We start from the raw sequence: 20783 nt of genomic DNA, 5'->3' as shown, positions 1-20783 counted from the left end.
TCCTTACAGAACGTAAATTAAAACATAATTTTACACTGTTATTCTTCAGTCCCATCATGTATACTGTATAAGTAGGCTTTTTTCTTTACATTTTTCTTTTCTTTTAAAAATGTTGGATATATTGAGTGGCTCAGATGGTAAATTACTGAGGGATTCTCCCCATTTGACCTTCGGTTCACTAAAAGATCACCCATGTGTCTCCAGTGGGTGATTCACATAGTGTGTAACACACACGTATCTGATAGATTTAGCTTGTAGTGACATTATAAAGTATATCAATGTGTATAAAAAAAATCTGAAGAACATTATTTACAGCATTACAATTTTTTTCCTTCAAAATATGGCAGGTATTGGTTAAGTTTTTGACATAATATTACAACAAATTAAAAACATGTGCCTCTGTAGCAGGCCATACGAAGTTGTTAAAATAATAACCTGCTGTTTGTTTGACAGTGATTTATTTGTAATACTATGAAAAAGAAAACCGCATCATTTGCAACATGTTTTAAAATGATTTAAAATGACTTTTCAACAAAATTTAAACAATAGGAAAACAAGAATGAAACACAAACGTTTAATTTATGAATTTTTTTTTTTTTATATTTTCTATTTTATTTTATTTTTTTATTATTATTCTTAGAATTCTTTGCCCCATATATTTCTATCTTTCATTTTTTTTCTTCTCAAAGCTAAAATAAATTAGAGAAAAATAGGAAATTTTTAAGGGGAAAAAAAGAGTATTTGAAGTTGTTTCATCAGTGTCAAAGGTCACCAGCAGGGGGGACACAGAGATGGGCAAAATCCACTTTTCCTGTTCATACTGAGAAAATACAACAACGCACACCTATGCATCTTTAGAGGAATGATGCTTTAAAGAATCAACCAAAAGTTTTGATATGATGTTATAGTACATTTTGATAATATGTCATAAGTTATTTTTTGTTGTTGTTGTTTTATGAATTGATTTGTGTCAAATAGGCTGTACATAGTGCAGGCTATTGGGGCATGTTGTCACAAAAGGTCAACAATATTACTGAAACTATATATATATATATATATATATATATATATATATATATATATATATATTATATATATATATATATATATATATATACACACACACACACACACTGCATATATATGAATAGCCGTGAGCTATGGCTGTATATGGATTATGGACAGTTATGGATTGCAAGTTTTTATTATTAATTTAAATTATTATTCATGTATAAACAAAATTATTGTTGTGCTTCTGTATAATAGTAGCTATATATACTTAATAATAATAATAATAATAATTACAATGATGATGATGATGTAGGCCTGCAACAATTAATTCCAGTCCACGAATTTGATTGGCTGAGCGGCGTTTCGTGCGCATGGACTGATAGATTAATAGCCATAAATCATGATACAATAGCAGCAAAACGTATACAGTTGTACAATAAACACGATGCCTACATTATACATAGGCTAGACACCTATAATAACGCGGTATGTTATTTGCGGTCACAGTAAACACCGAGCAAATGCTGCAATATGGAGATATAATCACTGTCCTATAAGCTGTAATTTTTTTCTCATATCAGATGACGCTCTGTATCTTGTTTGCGGAGTTTTAAAATTGCCGGTTTGAGAGCGTGTGGCTAATAGCTATTTATCAGGGCTAAGAAAAAGCTGTGCTCCTCTGATGCTGTCTGGGTAGGCAGCACACTAGCTCGAGGCACAGCCGCAGATTTGTTCTGTATGAAGTCACTCGCTGGACACGCGCTGCTCTGTCATCGCCGTGACGTCAGTTTGTTTAACTCGCGAGCGCAGCATGCTTGATATAAGAGCCGGCTCCGACAGCTATGTCAACGTTTCTCTCTTCTGAGTCGACTTCTGAGGGCACTTGAGAAGCAGCCGGTACCTCTCTGCAATGACACTTACACTTACATTCATCATCTTGATCGCGTGTCCCCTCGAGTTCACAGGTAAGTCTTCCAGAACTCACGTTATAATAACCCAACTTCCATTGATTGCTCAGAAACATGGTAACCTGTCACTTAACAGGTCAGTACTACATGTGCATTCAAAATTGTAGCCTACATATAAAAGAATAAAGGAAAATGTGAATTATTAATAATATGTTCAACATTAGCCTATATAATGTGAAATGTTTGCTAATAAGTTATGTGGAAGCCTACCTTATTTTATAGTTTTGTTGTTAAAAAAAATGCTTATAGATGTGACATTTGCATTTTAAACTGCAGTGATATTAAACACTCTTATTTCTGATACTTTCTTTTAAAACACTTAAAGGAAATTACTTTCTGATGCATATTTGTGAATGTTTGTATTTTTTTATAGTCCTCAGTAAAAACCTTTTGTAAAAAAAATTTGCATCGTTTTAAACGGACAATATGGTCTCATATTGGTGTAGAAGCAGTAATTTGGAAGAAAATTGAACATCAAATATAGATTCCTGGAAGTTCATTTAAGTTGTTAACATAATGAGTGGGTGAATGAGTGGCTGTTTCCATAAATGAACAACATTGGGAGTAAAGTAAGAACATGTAAAATCATAATGTGTAATTATAAATTTACAGAACCCCAAAATGCTTTGAATTAGTAAGGCTGTGTCTGCGGATCTGACAGATGACCTCGACTGACCTCAGTGTATTGAAAACCACAGGTGAAACGTTTGTCACGCCAAATTAGTGCTCAGGTGCTGACTTAACTGCGCTGTTAATATCTTTTCTGTAGATCTTCCCCAAAGGGTCAGTTCAGGAAAAACCTGTGGTCCTACAGTAGCAAGGTAGATTAACTTTTGTGAATAAAAGTGATGACCAAATTGCTGAGTACATTTTTGCGGCTTCCTGTTTGGACTCAAAATGTCATATTGAGAAAATATCATAATTTCCTGTGTCATTTGGGAAAAATTTCCATTACTCTACAGCTAATGCATGGTGCACTAAAAATAGTTGCGCAAAAATGCTTTGCATTTCATTATAGACTCTGTGTCAACATCAATTTAAATTAAACGTATGAACTTTAATCATTAGAGGAATGCCTTGATTTCCAATGACTTGTTCTTTAGAATTTTAATCAGTGACGGATTATTCATGCTCCGGGGGAATCTCATTGTCAACCAGAAGTCTCTAGGAAAGACCAGCAAGAGTCTGGCTCGGCCTGTCAGTCAGATTGACTGAGAGAAGCCAGCAGTGACCAGAGCAGCAGGTTGCAGCCAGAATAAAGTCCAGCTGCAGTGGAATGCATTATCTGACTGATTTATGACTGAATTGAGTGAAACTTTAAAAGCATTTAATATTTGTTTCTGTCTCTTTTTCAGGGGCAAATTGGGCATATAATGGTAAGTAGACCCCTCATTCATTCAATCAATCATTTATTTATTTATTTATTTATTTATTTGAAATAACCATTGTTGCAATTTAAAATATTTAATATAAGAATGATAGGGTTTCCATACTAAATGAAAACAAACAAGCATGATAGATAGATAGATAGATAGATAGATAGATAGATAGATAGATAGACGGATTGATGGATTGATGGACGTATATATAGGTAGATAAATATATACACCAATGTATAAATATAGATATCAACAACAGTATAACTAAATTACTGTAAGTCTTTCATGCTCACTGCATTTATTTGTTCAAAAATACAGTAAAAACTAATATTGTGAAATATTATTACAAAATAAAATAACTATTTTCTGTTATTATATTTACAAAATGTAATTTGGTTCTGTGATGCAAAGCTGAATTTTTAGCATCATAACTTCAGTCTTCAGTGTCACATGATCCTTTAGAAATCATTCTAATATGTTGATTTACGCCTCAAGAAGAATTTCTCATTATTATTAATGTTGAAAACAGTTCACTGTAAACAGTGTACAGACAAATGTAAAGTTCAAAAGAACTGCATTTTGAATTAGATTTTAAATTAGTCAAATTAGATTAATTATTTCTTGCTGTCATTTTTTGATCAATTCAGTTGGTTCTTGCTTAATAGAAGTTTTAATTTCTTTAAAAAAAAAACTGAACTTTTGAATATTTTTACTAAAACATTTTAATACTTAAAGGGCTCATGTGAGGTTGCTAAAAAAGAATATTATTTGGTGTAAAGCAATGTGTTTATGTGGTTTAAGGTTCAAAAAGCACATTATTTTCCACATACTGTATATTATTGTTTCTCCTCTATGCCCCGCCTTCTGAAACGCATTGATTTTTACAAAGCTTATCATTCTGAAAAGCGCTGTGTGCTCTGATTGGCCAGCTATCCAGTGCATTGTGATTGGCTGAATGCTTCAAGCATGTGACGGAAATGTTATGCCCCTTAACATACTGTGATGCCGTGTCCCGGTGCGACGAGACAAAAACATAAAACCCATTACAAACGAGGCATTTGTTGCATCCAGTGGGAACATAATTACTGATTATAATGACTTATACTGTGTTTTTACGTGTTGCATTGCATCACACCGCTTAAACATAAAACCATGTCTGCATTTGCGATCAGAGAAACGACAAACAAGCGCTACTCTGCACTGCTTAAAACTCCCGTTTGAATCGTCAATGGCAAATTCTTTTAATATGAAAACATACTTACAGGCTGTGAGTCAGAACAGACGGCATTGTAGGCTACTCTTCCAGGTTCAGGAAACAGTCCTTGTCCTCCGTAAAATGTGTTGAACCCACATGGGGGCGTGTTTAAACAAGGCATTTTAGGAGGGTGTGGACGAAACCCAAAACTCTTTGGGTTTGAGGCTTTTGTCTTTGCAACTTTAGGGATTTTATCTATTCACGAACAGCTTGTAACACTCCAAAGACAAAGAAAAACTTGAAATAGCATCATACGACCCCTTTAAAATGCCACACATATAGACTTCCATGAACCGTTCTGTTTTAATGAAGCAAAGGAGTCAGTGAATCATTTTTTATTTGATTTATTCAAACAAACAACTCAAACTGATACCCTGAAATTAACTGAACCAAATATAACGCCATTTTCACTACTGAGAGATGCCATCAAACACTCCTTTAAATCAAAAAGTTGACTAAAAATGAATATGAAACGTTGATCATGTTTATTTCATCCCATCAAATGCAAGATGGAGGAATCATGAAACTTTTAGCTTAGGTTATCACCTAACTGTAAGTAATTGAGTTGTAATGCCTTCTCTTACAATGACCAGATGGAGTCGTTTTCACCTCAGTAGAAAAGGTCATCCAGTCATCTGCTACAGAGACCAGCAAAACGTGCTCTTTACACGCTGAAGAGCTTTAAAATAAACATGCTTAATCACGGCCGCTGTGGCAGTGTTCTGCTCTATTGCCTGAACCTAGGGAACCAAACAGGCTTCTGGTTACCATCCTCATGAGCCAAGACTATTCCTGGGCAGGCTTTTTCACCATTATCTTTAACAATCCCAGTATGCCATACCAGTGTGCACATGAAGACCCTCTGGCAGCCATGAAGGAGGTATCAAAGAACACGTTGCTCCTGGAAAATGGGATCTCGTGGTGCAAAGATAACTCCGTTTTGACCCCTATTGGCTCTCACGGCTCTTGTGTCATTCCACCCAGCTCTCTCCTCATGCTGCTATCACTCACGTGTTCTCACTGACTTTGCAAGGAGACTTGTTGAATCATTGAGTAACACAGAATTGAATGACACACTTTTATGTAATTACATTACATGTCTTTTGATTTATTTTATGGCTGATTTAAAGATATAACGCGACTCAAGGGACCTCAACTGCAAAACAAAGCTGTTATAATGGCTTTATTTTGGGAGAAGATTGTTTGTCTAATTGCTTGGCTGTGAAATTTCATAGCTCCCTATACTTAAGAAAGAACAATGCATAATATAATTCTGTCATTGTGTGTGGCACATTGCAATTTACAAGCTGAATCTCTTCTGTCCCTTCAGTTAAACTTGTGAAATAATTTTCACTTCTTTGTGCAAATTTACAGTGCCTACAAAGTCAGACTACCTTGTAATGTGCTGTATTTAGGCTCGTAGACTAAAATTTTTAGATGATGTGATTATCAAACCAACCACCCTCATTAAGCAAATTGCTAAGTTTAGTTGCTACTAAAACTACATCTACAAGAAAACGTGAGTGGTACTCATGCAGAAGTCAGAGATATGATGCTAAAGTGTTTTGAGTGTTCTAAGTAGTTGTATACTGGTCTGAGTGGCCCAAAATGTAAGTCTATGGAATTTATTTGCCCATTAAAATGTTAATGTATATATTTTGAGATGCGGACAATGTTACAATTGAGTGAAGTGTCCAACTGACCACTGTTTGAAATACCATGATGAATAGCTCAACGAGAAACACTGCAGTGCTTGTGCTGTTGTGTAGATGTTATCTTGCCCATCAGAAAGAGCTCAGATGAGTGTTGTCCTTTGTGCCAGCTAACACTGAGAGCTCTTGACATTCGGAGTCTGAATTAATTCAGCTGAGTCAAGGCCGTTTTCAATCATGTCCAGGGACATAATGACATCAAACACTTCTCTGCCTGAGGTCTAAGATGAAAACAGATGCACAAATGCTCAATAGATTATTATCTTAGCATAATTTATCCCAGACAGACATGAATGATACTTCAATCATGTAGCTTGTTGATTAGGCTTTTTTGAATTGGTTAAAAACTAGGACTCTGTGTGTCTCTGTGTGGCATTTTTAATATATTAACATGTTTTACTAAAATTGGCAAAAGTTTGGGGATTGTAAGATTGTTTTAAAGAAATTCAAACTTTTATTAAGGAAGGACATTAAATTGATCAGAAATGACAAGTCGTAACAAACCCCAAATTATCTTAATCTAATATTTTTTTATTTAATTAGATTAGATTATTTAAATTTATTTTAATTAATGAATAACTTATTTTAATATAAGGGCAATAACACTAAGGGATAGTTCACCCAAAAATGAAAATTCTGTCGTTAATTACTCATCGTTCCAAACTCGTAAGACCTTCGTTCATCTTCGGAACACAAAATAGGATGTTTTTTTAAGAAATTCGAGGGCTTTCTGACCCTGCATAGACAGCAATGCAACTGACATGTTCAAGGCTCAGAGAAGTATAGGACTTCGTTAAAATAGTCCATGTGACATCAGTGGACATCAGATGTACTGTACATCCATAATTTCTATGTCAGCAGCACCACACGCATATGTCGTGAAACTCTCGTGAACGCACATTGAAGACTTAAACAGAAGAGAATAAATTGTTCAATAAAGTTGTTATTTTTGTTTTCCTTGCCCACAAAACATATGCTTGTTACTTTGTAACATTACGGTTGAACCACTGATGTCACATGGACTATTTTAACGATATCTGGACCTTGAATGTGTCAGTTGTGTTGCTGTCTATGCAGGGTCAGAAAGCTCTCGGATTTCATCAGAATATCTTAATTTGTGTTCCGAAGATGAACGAAGGTCTTTCAGGTTTGGAACTAAATGAGGGTGAGTAATTAATGACATACGGCAGTCCACAAAACAAAAGCTGCCCACAAAACCATGATCATCATTGACAAAGAATACACAAGCCCTTAATGTGATGCTTTAAGCCCACAGCGACAGGAAACCTCTTTTACTGCCACTGTTTCAGTAGCAGAAAATAATGACAATTGCATTTAAAAAGCCTAGTAATTATTCAAATAATTCAAAACTTTGCCATATTATTAAAAAATGACCTTTTCCCATACCCTCTTCTCTACAATGCACTAGAAATGTATATAAGACAAATTTATACTCTGTTGGAATGACTTCGAAGCCTCCCCCATAGCAAAACATTATCTTTTATTGTTGGGTGTGGTATTCATGAAGGGCATTCATTTTGTAAGGCAGCATTCTGTGACCGCTGACCTTAGCCTGTGTCTTAGAAAAACATTAATGCAGTCCAATTCTGGCCACATCAAATGTACAAATCTACACCTCCAGATAAGAAACGGTCACTTCATTAACCACGGCTTTCTTTGACTTTTGCTTTCAGGACCTGATGGCGAACACAACTGGTCCAGCAACTACCCATTTTGTGGAGGAGCATTTCAGTCACCCATCGACTTCCAAACACAGCTGCTGAGATACGATCCAAACCTGCCGCCCATCCAGGTTCAGAACTACAACCTGACGACCAATGAACAGCTCACTCTCAGCAACAACGGCCACTCTGGTTAGTGCAGTATAATTATAGAGCATTTTGTTTTTTAAAGATGACTAATAACTATTGTCACATTACGTACCTTTTAAACTTACATTTTTAGATATTACATTTCATATTGTAATGTCTGAGCAAAAACATAGACCTTTCTTTCACTACAATAGATTAAAGGATTTGTGGTTGTTAAACTAATGAGACCGTGCGTCACACATAAAGGTAAAATAGACTTTCTTCTCAAGCTTAACTTCTAGGTCAATGTGGAGAAAATGATAGAAGGATCTATTTTGCATGTCTGCCATAGCAATTTCCCATAATTACCCGCTTATTATGATAAAACAAACCTGTTTGTATTTTAGTCTGGAAAATATGGCAAAGTTGTGATTCGAGGTAACGTCTTAAACAACATCACAAGTGCTACTTTTCTAGGTAATGGGTATTTTCGGCTATATTTTTGGTCAATAGTGCATTATATAGACTGAAGTTGTTCCATCTACCATTTCTCGACTGTGATTGTTTACTTAAGACACTCTTTTATTTTATCCACTCTCACTCCAAAGAGTAGTGTCTGGTCCGAAAGAGAGAGAAATGTATAGTTAACTACAGCAAGTGTGCATTGCTGCCACAGAGGTCCTGCCACGAGGATGAATACTGATGAGGTTTCCTGACAGTGTACCACTGTGCTTGGGGTTTCAGAGCCATTAAAGACTTAGTTTGGGAAAACTTAGGCAGGATTATTAGTTGAAAAACTTGCGGAATTTGTCATATGGAAATCTCGATATGAAGACCTGTTAATTATCCACCCCAGTGTCATCCAAGATTTTCATGTCTTTCTTTCTTCAGTCGGAAAGAAATGAAGGTTTTTTGAGGACACATTTCAAGATTTTTTTTCTATATAGTGGACTTCAATGGGACCCAACGGGTTGAAAGTCCAAATTGCATATTCAATGCACCTTCAAAGGGTCCTACATGATCCAAGATGAGGAATAAGGGTCTAATCTAGCAAAACGATCAGTAAAAATTTATATACTTTTTAAACACAAATGCTCATCTTGCACTAGCTTGATTCATACATCACACAGTTATGTTGGAAAGGTCATGTGTGACCAGTGTTTATAAGCAAACGTGCAAAGAAAGTCAAATGCCCTTTACAAAAAAAGGTAAAAGAACGATGTCGGACGATTTTGAAGTTGGACAGTTTTTATTTTTTTTTAGAAAATGTATGCTCGTTTCGCTAGATAAGACCCTTATTCCTCGTCTGGGATCATGTAGAGCCATTTGAAGCTACATTGAAACTGCAATTTGGAGCTTCAATCCATTGCTCCCATTGAAGTCCACTATATGGAGAAAAATCCCGGAATGTTTTCCTCAAAAACTTTCATTTCTTTTTGACTGAAGAAAGACATGAACATCTTGGATGAGGGGGGTGAGTAAATTATTAGGAAATTTTTATTCTGGAAGTGAACCAATCCTTTAAATATTAACCCTCTGGAGTCTAAGGGTATTTTTGGGGCCTGGAGAAGTTTTGTCATGCCCTGACATTTGTGCTTTTTTCAGTTTCTTATAAATATCTAAATGGCTAAAGTCTAATCTCACTGTAATCAGCACAAACTAGGCTATAATAATATGTGAGCAGCATGTATGTACATGATTGTGTTTGGGGAGAAAAAAAATGTTATGCGTGGTTAGTGAAAAACTAAAAAATGTTTAAATCACTTGAAAAAGGCAATAAAACACATACAGAAAATTGGTTCCCAGATATTTTGAAAGAGCTTGTAGCCTAGAATTTTTTTTTTCTACATGATGTGAAAATCATCTTGTTTACTCATTACAGAAAACAATATATTGATTTAAATTTTCTAAGACACTTTTTGTGTTGGTAAAAGTCATATATTAGGCGTCAACTATAATGAAATTCACACCTGAGAAGACAAAGGCCTGCATAATGAGCTGCATAATGAGCCATTCAGTCAGCTGTGTCACTGAGAGGCGATGAGTTACAAGAAAGAATGTGAGGACAAAATAAATCTATTTAATTTATGTTTGTAGTCCTATTTAGAATATATTAAATTATGCCAACAACATAATTTAATATTTCACTTGTGAGTGCAGTTAAACAGTTTATTGGAACAATCAAACTGACTTTCAAACTGACATTTTTGCATCATTACTCCAGTCACACAATCCTCAGAAATCCTTTTAACAATCTTATTTTCTACAAAAAAACATTTATTGTTATTAATCATTATTATTATTATATTATTATTATTATTATTAATGTTGAAAAGAGCTGAGAATGTTTTTTTTTTTAGGTTTTTTAGGGGGATAAATTGTGGCAATGATTGTTAATTTGTTACAGTTACATTTGGATGAACATCAAGCTTTTGAAGGGGTATAGTAGTGTATATTGTTATTGAAAACTTCATAATATTTCACAATTGATTATACATTTTCAGGAATTACAGTTTGGAAAAAGTAAATCACTAGTAAAATGTTTACACGTTATGTGAAAAACTAGTACAAGTATATAAATCAATAAAAAGAGACTTACTCAGTTTATGCCTCTGCTGAATAAAGTGCGTCATTCTTTTTTCTGAAAATCCAAATCTCAAATCCTCAACCACATCACATCTTTTTGGTGTGAATTATGTCTTATTCCTCTCATCGCGAAGCAAAACAGTAAAAATAATACTTGAAGAACAGTCTCGCTGCGTTGTCTTCTGTTGTGTGGGCGTATTCAAAAGCAGCGCGCTTTAGTGAAACATTTGAATCTCAAAAGCGCTCGCTCGGCGCGGGGGGGCGTGGTCGCATTGAAGATAATGAAGGGAGACGTCCTGCGTTGTTTTCATATGATTCCTTATCACAGAATATTTGTTTCAGCAGCATTGTTTAGTTTAAAAGGTAGACAAGGCCTTTCTATAGATATCTCTTCATGTCTCTGTGTTGAGTATTCACTTTCAGTTCATTTTAATGTCGCATTTGTATCTGAAGATCAGCGCAGACAAAGGCTTGCAGACAGCACTCCTTGTTTGTTATCTTTATTTTATAAGTGCACAAAGTTTTTTTTTGTTATTATGTCTGTATACAAAAAAAAGTAGACCTTTACAGATTCGATTGATGTAACTTAGGTTACGATCAAAACTGAAAGTGTAATTTAAGTTCTTTTCGGGGTTATCAGGAGAAAATACCCCAAAACGCGTATACGCGTTAATCGACTCCAGAGGGTTAAACTTTCCTTGTACCATTTCTGCTGTGGACACCGGAAATCATATGGCTTGTTGAGGAAGCATGTAATATTACTTGTAGCAATGGCCACATTTAAGATTTGTATGCCTGACAAACTAAACCCAGGAAAATAAAACATAGTTTTACATTGAAAGATGGACCTGACTTGGGGTATGGTCTCTTTTGACTCAGCAAAACTTTTCCCCATGCAGATTTTTACCCGAATCCGATGCATTCACCTGTATTGTCTTGTATGTGACCATACCTTAAAGGTGAAATGCACGATTTCTTTCCTTTGTACCCACAGTGCAATTGTCTTTGCCGTCTCACATGTACATCTCCAGCCTCCCTCACAGATATTCAGCAGCTCAGCTCCACTTCCACTGGGGCTACTCCAATCTGCTGACTGGATCAGAACACACTGTTAATGGCAAACGGTTTGCTGGAGAGGTAAAGTAAATATGTACACACACACCCCAAAGAGGAGACCTCGTCCATTACTGTGAACACCTTTAGTGCAGGATCAAACTGCTTACGATTGCATAAGCCCATTATAGAGGATTTGAAAAGAAACCTGAAGTCAGGACTCAACAGTGCATGATGCAATGTTCAGTAACATGTATGGAGGTGTCCCAAATAACAATCACTCTATCTCTGTTTTTCACTTTAGGACAGGGAAAATGCCTGCACAGTTTGTGTTCATAGAACACACATAAATGTGTTCCCAAAGATAGCATTTACAGTCATTGTGGCTCTGTAGTTCAGACCTCTGCCCTTTTATATTTGCCTGTTGCCTCTCCTTCCAGAGGCCAGAGGGCACATGCTGTGAATTGCCCTAAATAGAATAGAATTTATGGCTTTCTTATAAAATTCTTCCAAATCAGTCAACAAATGTTATTGCAATATATGGCTATTCCACTGCAAGTTTTCTGTTTTAGATGGTTTTCTGTTTTATGTGCTTGGCTGGTTGATGGGTTTGTGGGTTGGTTGGTTGGTTGGATGGATAGATAGATAGATAGATAGATAGATAGATAGATAGATAGATAGATAGATTGATTGATTGATTGATTGATTGATTGATTGATTGATTGATTGATTGATTGATTTCTCTTTAAAGCCAAGTTTTTTCTGTTGTATCCAGATGCATGTAGTACACTTCAATTCTGACAAATACCCCAACATCTCAATGGCAGTGGACAAGCATGATGGACTGGCTGTGCTGGGAGTTTTCATTGAGGTGAGTCCAGGCCTCAAACCACTGCGACTGATGTGGTGCAGTGGTTAAGGCTCAGGGTTGATGCTCGGAAGTTTGCTGGTTTTATTCCTGCAAGAACTGAGCAATGAGCCATCACCGCAAGGCATTTAACTCTCGGTAATTTAGGGTGATTGTTCCTGTAATAAGTGCTTAAAAGTCACATCAACAAATTTTCCAGCGTAACTCTTATTTTCTAATGAGGCAGTGTTTTATATAATTTAGATTGGAGAGTTCAACCCTGCTTTCGACAAATTCTTCAAATACATGAATGGGATAAAGTACAGAGGTACGTTACTTTCATATAGTTTGAAATATCTGTGATTGGGATGTGCTAACACTCTCCTATTGCTAACCTGTGAACTGACAGATCAGAAAATACAGGTCTCAGCATTTAACATCCATGCACTGCTACCGGCCCGTTTGGATGAGTATTACTGCTACGATGGTTCTTTGACCACACCACCCTGCTATCCCAGTGTACTATGGACTGTGTTTAGGAGACCGGTCACCATTTCAAGAAAACAGGTATTTCACAAAAAAAATAGGTACTGCTTTGCTTTGCTTTGAGAAAAGGTGGTTTAGTAGAAATCAAATCAGGCGACTGTTATCAAATATACATTTTATCTGCACTGCAAGCTAATAAGTTTGTTAGTACGACCAAGGAGGTCAATGATATTCGGGGCAAAGCTATCCATTAATCGCAAACATGTATAAACACATTTATTTCGTCAGAATACACAGCTAATTTTGAATGGTTGTCAATAGATGTAGTGCATGTAGTTATGGCATAATTGCAAACACTTAACTAGCCAAACCTTGACTCTTTGTGTGTGACTTGCAACTCTGAGTCAATAGTCTCAGCTGTCTGTATTGTGTGTAGTAATGTTACTGTTGTGTCTTTACAGTTTTTGGCATTGGCCACTGCTCTGTACGCTTCTAATGCCCAAGAGTCTAATACTGTGCCACTTCACGGAAATTACCGGAAACCACAAATCGCAGATAACAGAGTAGTACTGGTTTCCTTCAAGGATGGTAAGTAGTGTCTAGATTGCATTTTGATTTTGTATGATATAAGTGTTAAAATATCTGCTGCAATGCTTGAAGAGAAGTTTTATGAGTGCCATGGTTTCCTATCAAATAACTGATAGGAATACAAGCTTTCAAGTTGGCTTTGTCTCTCTTTCAACATCTGCGTAAGGCCTCCATTTATGCACTGTTACCTTTTTTCCTGAATGAAAGACCTTTGCTTCTGCAGGCTCCTTCGAAACAAATGCTGGGTTTTAAATTAGATGCTTCAACTGGCATAAATCTTTCCCTCCAAACCTGGTTTTAGAGTTGGTGTACCACAGAGTTTACTTCTAAATGTCAGGCATTTTGTTGCTATGAGAGAAGTTTAGGTTTACTGTCATTACCGGAGGCTTGTGATCTGCTTCAGTCTTGCTGTTTGCTAACATCCTTGCATGAAGGCTAAATTCATCGATACCACTTGCTGCGTTCTTTACTGCATGGCAATGTTTCTTAAGAAACTAAATTATGGAGAAGAAAGCTGGGTCCTTCATTTTTCCTTCCAACCCCTGCACTAGTAAAGTTTTTCCATAGCAGTCCTCCGTTTCAATGCTAAGCTTGAACACCTCTCTACATTGTGTCTGGTGCAGGAATGCATGGTATTCTTTCAGCGGCGTCCCCCTTTCAGAGGAAGCAAGTCATCCAGAAACTTCTGGTGGGTGACCTTGCGGATTTGGCCGATGAGGGACTCTACCAACTTCTGCCAAAGTTGAGTCCCAAACCGGGAAAGGACAAAAAGTTGAAAAAGACCAAGAAGGAGGGACACTGGAGCCAGGCAACTCAGAAAAAGCAGTGGTCAAAGAACAAGATGCAAAGCAATACTGGCTACTCCTCTTCCGTTGGGAAGAACACACCAACACCGTGGTATATGGGAGCATTTGATACGAATAAAGGGATATGCTTTGTATCCCTGGAGGAGAATGTCATGCATCAGCTCGAGAGATACCATGCAAAGGGTTTGATGGCTGAAGCTCTGAGAGAGGTCGTTTTTCCAGAGTTGAACCTCAGGAGTTACTTGCACTGCCGGTCTGATCTAGACCTTCAGACCATAAGAAAACTCGTACAAGGAAGATCTCGGGATGAAGCCGCAGAGCTTGAACAATCACTGGCTGAAGCCATGCTGAAGAAGATGAGGAGGCAAATCAACCAGCATAGAAACCCAAACATGAAAACCACCATAGGGCATCCTCAAGCTACAGTCCCGAAGGATTTCAGCTCAGCCTTGACCCTCCACAGACCTCAACGTGCTGAATGGGAAGATTAAACCCAGCAAGGGGCCACGGTCCTTCCCAAGGGCCTGAGTTTCTGCAGTATGCTGTCACGCACAATATTCATATAGTCAAGTCAGCTCCTAAGGCTAGTATGTCATTTGAGTAAGATTTATTTAGTTTGATGGTACCCTCTAAACCGTCCCTGAGACTCAGACAGTCTTTGTCTCGAACTAGTTTTGCTTTTGCAGTAGATGAAATGACTTGTTGAGCAAATAGTCTTCATGATATGTTACGCCGCTGGTTATGAAAACTTTGTAGTTACTTTCCAATGAACTGGACAGTATGCGTTTGCTAGATGGATGTCGACAGGACCACAAAATTTCCAGCCTTCAGGATCCAGATTAACTATCTAATGTTTAGTCTAGACTAAAAGCTGGTCTGTTTTAAGCATTAGCGAGTTTTTTGTGGGAGAATACGGCTCAAACTATTTTAATTATGATATGCAATGCACAAAAAGACAGAAGACCATCATGGAGAGGGCATATTTTTACATTTTATTGGGAAAAGTTCAAAGAGTCAAGCGCAAATTAAAAGGGACAAAGGGCACTTAAAGTATTTTAACATTCTCAAGTTCTCGAACACTGTATGGTACTGTTTTTTGGGTGTGATCTGAACCCAGAGAGACAGCAGACAGCGTAACCTTTTTTTGGACACTGACTCAGATTTTGGACTATAAAAATTCTTTGTGAAATGTCTAGATCATGGATTGTAAAATAAACGTCAATTAAAAATGTATCACTTTTTCCACTTGTAAAGGACAAACGTGTCCTTGTTTATATCCTAAATGTGTTCAGAAGTGATGTCTGAATATTCTAAAGTGCAATGGCTTAAGTTTATATTTGTATTTGTATTGAGCTAAAAGAATATCAGAATCTTTGGAGCTTGTATGATCCGAAGTAGTGCATTTTCTGATTTTATCCACAAATTCTGTCATCATTTACTTACCATCATGTCATTCCAAACCTGTTTGACTTTTTTTCTTCTACTGAGCACAGATGATGTTTTTTTTTTTTTTTTTTCCAACAGTGGAAGTCAATGGTGTCCAGTATTGTTTTGGACCCCATTGACTTTCATTGTATGAACAAAAACTGTTAAAACACTAATATATCTATTAATATATCTTGTGTGTGTGTGTGTTTTTTCTCTCGAATAGTCCCACATCATTTGTATGTGCAATATATTCACAAAACTTTCCTCTCAATTCATATTTTTCTTTTCTTCCCTTCAAGGAGACTTTACTTGGATGAACTGGTGTATGTTATAGTAAAATAAACAGTTGCGTGTGCATGAGTGTTTGTGATGTCAGACACTTCCTCACTCCTGGCTAACAGACGTGACGTCTTATTGTTGTGACACTCATGCGAGGCGATGAGCTGGTGGCCATGCAGTGACGTGTAACTGCAGTGTTGCATCACCACTTTCTTTGGCCACAACAAAATTGCTGTTGACATAAGATTGAACATATGGAGAGGGCATGTTTGTGCACTTAGCATGACTTTAAGACCTTATCATTGACTATCTATGGTTTGGTTCTAATTGCAGTGTTGCAGTGCATGACAGATATGTTTACTTTAAACCACGGTGCCCTATACATGTGCATGCGTGTCTCATTAGACAGCACTGGGTTTTGTCAACACATGTGTAATCACAGCCACATTTGTGTATTTTTGTGCATTATGTCAGTGTGTGATGACTGCTAATCATATTGAGAACTGCTAAACAAAGAAGCTAGTCTGGGCTTTTTTGAGGAGTTACAAGTTATTTTTAACTTCTGTTGAGTCAACGTGAAATTAGTATTTACCCAAAACTTTCTTCTTGCATTTGCATTCACACTCACACGCGTGATTCATAATTTCACAAAAATGTAAAAAAAAAAAAAAAAAAAAAAAAGAATAACTTTCATCCATAACTTTTCATAATTCAGCAATTCCCAAAGGATTAAATCAAGTCCTGCATTTTTGTCTCCACTCTGAAATCCATCACATTATGAAAAACAAATGCAATTTCATGTTGACTTTAATGTCACTAACGTTCAATTGATGCACTAAATTAATTTTAAACCAGGTTGTGATCACTAATTGTGAATATTACAACTAATACAATTCTGCATTAAAAACACAGTTGAGACGATTAAACATAGCTACTGTTAATTATGAGGTTAATTCTCCTTTCAGGTATTCTAGCAACAATAATAATGGCCTCTATGCTAGGACTGCTTCTGATCATTACACTGGTTTGGTGTCTTTTGAGAAAAAGGTAAGTGTTAAATTCACCCCACAATTAAATAAAGATGTGGTCACATGTATCAGAATGGTTACGTTTATCAGAAAGATCAAAATGAAGTCATTTTAATAGGAATCAGTGCAATGAGGAATTTTATTTGAGGACAAAAGACTTCATGCAGATTTCACAACAGGTTAAAGTTGGTCAATAGATTTTAATGCACTGACCATCAGAAAACTGCTTGGTTTGAAAGTGACTGTGCTTCAAAGATCTGTTGACAATAGTCAATGGACTTTCTTGCCCACAACTTTTAATATAAGACAGCACCTTATTTTTGTCATGCAAATTTGCTGTGAATTTTGTGTGAGCTGTGCTTCATACATTGCAACACTAATGACAATAGACCTTTTTCGATGCAAAATCTTTTGGCTAATGCGACTGGACCAAACAGGGTTTTTTTGCATGAAGATAAGAACTCATTTTCCTTGCAAACAAGTCTGTCTACCGCATACTTTATCTCTTGTTAGGTATTTTAAAACACAGATGTAACAACAAAAGTACAAGAAAAAATATTTGAGCAAAGAACTCTGGAAAGCATTGCCATGAACTGACTCCTTGCCATTATACTGAATTGTCAACTACGTCTAATGAAATTAATGCCTCTTCTATGAATTTATATGTTGATCTCTTTTGAAGCTATACAAATTGAGTGAATTATAAATCATTTATTCACCATTTGTGAAGATCACATGCCATAAAAGAGTACAATGTAATCTAACGGCACTAAAAATCCCATCAGAATTAACCATCATTAATTTAGAGAGATTCAGGCACATAGCAGTTGGATAAGTCATCTTCAGTATAGGAAGATGGTGGTTGAAATCCAGCTACATGGTGATTGTTTTAATATGATCTGTAAATTATATGACAGCTGTATTCCCACATTTATTTATTAGTATTCTTCATTGAGCTGAAGTTGCAGTCATATTTACCGTTGCTCTGTGAAAAATCTGCATGATCAGGATTTTGAGGTGAGGGCAAAAAAGTTCCCAGCAAAAATGTAAAAATTTTCTTTCATGAACGCATCGATTCACTTCAGAACACCTGGATCCGTGTGGAGCACTTTTTATGATGGATGGATGCAGTTTTTTGGACTTCACATTCTTGAGTTTTTTTAATATAACATTTAATTTAACATTTTTTTTTAAATATAACTCAGATTGCATTCATCTGAAAGAAGAAAGTTATATACACCTAGGATGGCTTGAGGGTGAGTATATCATGAGGTAATTTTCATTTTTGGGTGAACTATGCCTTTAAGTGGTGCTTTGTGCATTCCTACACTATCGACAGTATTTTTTCTGTGAAATTTTGATGGTGTGGCCACACCTTTTTGAAAGTTTACCAATATTATTGTTCCACAGATTTCCACAATAAACTGCCCGTGTTCTGTTCTGTTCACTAGATCTAACACCGAAGAACAAAAAGAGAAAACCAATGGGTACAAGCTGGCTGAGAAAGAGGAAAACATATCCAAAGTATAACCTCTCAACATCTGATGAAATCTGAGCATATTACACTCGCAGTCCATCCAAACATCATTCACGTTTCTGTCCTTGACTCACAGACCTAGTCGCTGAGAAAGCATCTGGTTGCATGCAATATTTAGATCAAAAATGTTCAAGGAACTCTGACTATTTGAGGTCTGTTCTTCTTCAACCACATTCTAATCCACCAGGACTCAAAAAACCCTGTGATGACACGAGAGGAGAGTAAAAATATGTCGTTTTCATACAGTATGTAATTCACCGCATTTGTATAACCCACCAGTTGACATCAAACCTGGTGCTTTGTGAAGCAGGAACAAAGCATACAATGATCTGCCAGGGTGGCCTTCCTTTGCTGTCCGCCGGCATGTGACATCTCTCTGCGCGGTGCCAAGCAGATGTGGTGGGAAAACGCAGCTTCTGCCCGAGGCAACGAGGACGTTCTGGTTCAGCGTGGATATGTGGCGGCCTGAGATGGGTGGTTATGATGTCCCCACCCTGTATTTACTATTGTGCTGTTGGACCGATTAGAGTAATGAAAGGGTATGTGCAGAGCCGCGCTCTCCGTTCCCACTGAACACGCCACAGAAATGGCCTATTGTTCCCCAGCTTGCGTGTAGGTTGACCTTTGACCTCTCATTGCCTAAGCAATCATGAGACTAAACGCCCATGCATCATAATGCTCAGGCTTTCCCAGACTGCATAATCACTCGAGTGATTAGCTTGATGAACGGAAGACTCGTTCCTGATTTTCAGCATCCACCTTCACCTGCCTGTCATTTTCAAGTGATGAATGATCTTGATTAGCTGTTTGATTTGAGTTGACTCCACAGGAAGTTGATTTCCTGGGGGTTTGAGTTCTAGTGTAAGAGCTAATGGCAAAATAATGAGGAAAATTATTAGTGTGTGCAAGGATCATAATGATTATGATTGACTTTGGAGATATTGAAGCTGTGAATAGGTCAGTTTTGGGAGATCCTGCTTTCCATATGTTCCATGCTGATTTTTTTTTTTTTTTTCTGGTAAAGCTGGTAAACCGTCTCTGCTGAAGATAATTGACCGGATAACTTTGGTGGTTAAGCTAGTTAAGTTGCTGAATCTTGAAATAGACTCTCCTCAGATGGAAAATGATAATGAAAGGCAAACAGAATGTGATTTTGATTTATTCTGCGCTGCATATATTTGTGATGAACACTGTGAAAATTTTGAGATATTATTTCTCATTGCATTTTTTTTCTCATTTTGTGTCTTAAAAATTAATTTGATGAAGTGAATCTTTGTGTTGTGATGATTTTTTTTTTTTTTTTTTTTTTTGGTACTGGCATTAAATTAACATGATAAAGCACAATTTGTTTTATAATATTTTATTTGATATATTTATTAGTAGTTTTATTTATTTATTGTATGGTATTATGGAATAGTTGTGTATAAAACATAAATCTTTATATTACTACTAATGTAGGAAATATAATTTTCTAAATTCTGACTAAAAATGTACTTACTACTTTAATGCTGATACTAGTGTAGTTTACAAACTACATTTGCAAAGCACATGAAGTAATATCTGATCATATATAATAAATTAGACTATAAATATATTTGTGTCACAAATAACAATAATTAATATTTTCAAACTTTTTGTATACCACGAAAACAAAGACACAATTTGAAAATTAAATAAATGAATAATTAAATACAGTAGGACAAACAAGAAACAAATAGTTAAAAGTTACAGGTTAGGAGTTAATCTCCAAAGCATCTGATGATCAGATCATGATTATGTCAGAAATGAATTGATTACATCACAAAAACTCAGCTTATTTCATATTTAAACTCTAAAATAATCAACAAGTCTCCAAAAGCTGCTTCTTTTCAACTCTTAGTTTGTAGTCTAGTAGCAGAAGACTAAAAAAACTACAAATTAACAATAAATATAGGTATATAACAATAAATATTAAAGCTATTATGAGAGGAAATTAGTGCATAAATGGTAAGGGGTGGATGATTAGTAAA

At 36.2% G+C, this 20783-nt stretch overlaps 1 protein-coding gene across 3 annotated transcripts; it reads left to right on the top strand.

The window, feature by feature from the left end:
- Nucleotides 1-1612: 1612 nt before the first annotated feature.
- On the top strand, nt 1613-19998 carry ca12 (carbonic anhydrase XII). 3 transcript variants are annotated; one of them, XM_042753188.1, is made up of 11 exons: nt 1619-1976; nt 3335-3355; nt 8020-8199; nt 11717-11859; nt 12551-12646; nt 12887-12950; nt 13032-13189; nt 13570-13696; nt 16230-16253; nt 17175-17256; nt 18689-19998. In XM_042753188.1, the coding sequence occupies exons 1-11, from the start codon at nt 1922-1924 to the stop codon at nt 18765-18767; spliced, it is 1029 nt and encodes a 342-aa protein (XP_042609122.1). In that variant the 5' UTR covers nt 1619-1921; the 3' UTR covers nt 18768-19998. The 3 variants fall into 3 exon arrangements, with proteins under 3 accessions (XP_042609121.1, XP_042609122.1, XP_042609123.1); XM_042753189.1 differs by lacking the exon at nt 16230-16253; XM_042753187.1 differs by lacking the exons at nt 16230-16253; nt 17175-17256; nt 18689-19998 and adding an exon at nt 14320-16223 and having other exon boundaries at nt 1613-1976.
- The last annotated feature ends 785 nt before the right edge of the window (nt 19999-20783 follow it).

This window comes from Cyprinus carpio, chromosome B25 (assembly GCF_018340385.1).
Source record: "Cyprinus carpio isolate SPL01 chromosome B25, ASM1834038v1, whole genome shotgun sequence".
NCBI lineage: Eukaryota > Metazoa > Chordata > Actinopteri > Cypriniformes > Cyprinidae > Cyprinus > Cyprinus carpio.
This window is presented reverse-complemented; position numbering and strand designations above follow the sequence as displayed.

Bases quoted from the DNA above. Each gene is read 5' to 3' on its own strand.
- ca12 (XM_042753187.1), top strand. From the start codon at position 1,922: ATGACACTTACACTTACATTCATCATCTTGATCGCGTGTCCCCTCGAG. The intron at 1,977-3,334 runs GTAAGTCTTCCA...TCTCTTTTTCAG, and splicing joins GTGTCCCCTCGAGTTCACAG to GGGCAAATTGGGCATATAAT. The intron at 13,190-13,569 runs GTATTTCACAAA...GTGTCTTTACAG, and splicing joins TCACCATTTCAAGAAAACAG to TTTTTGGCATTGGCCACTGC.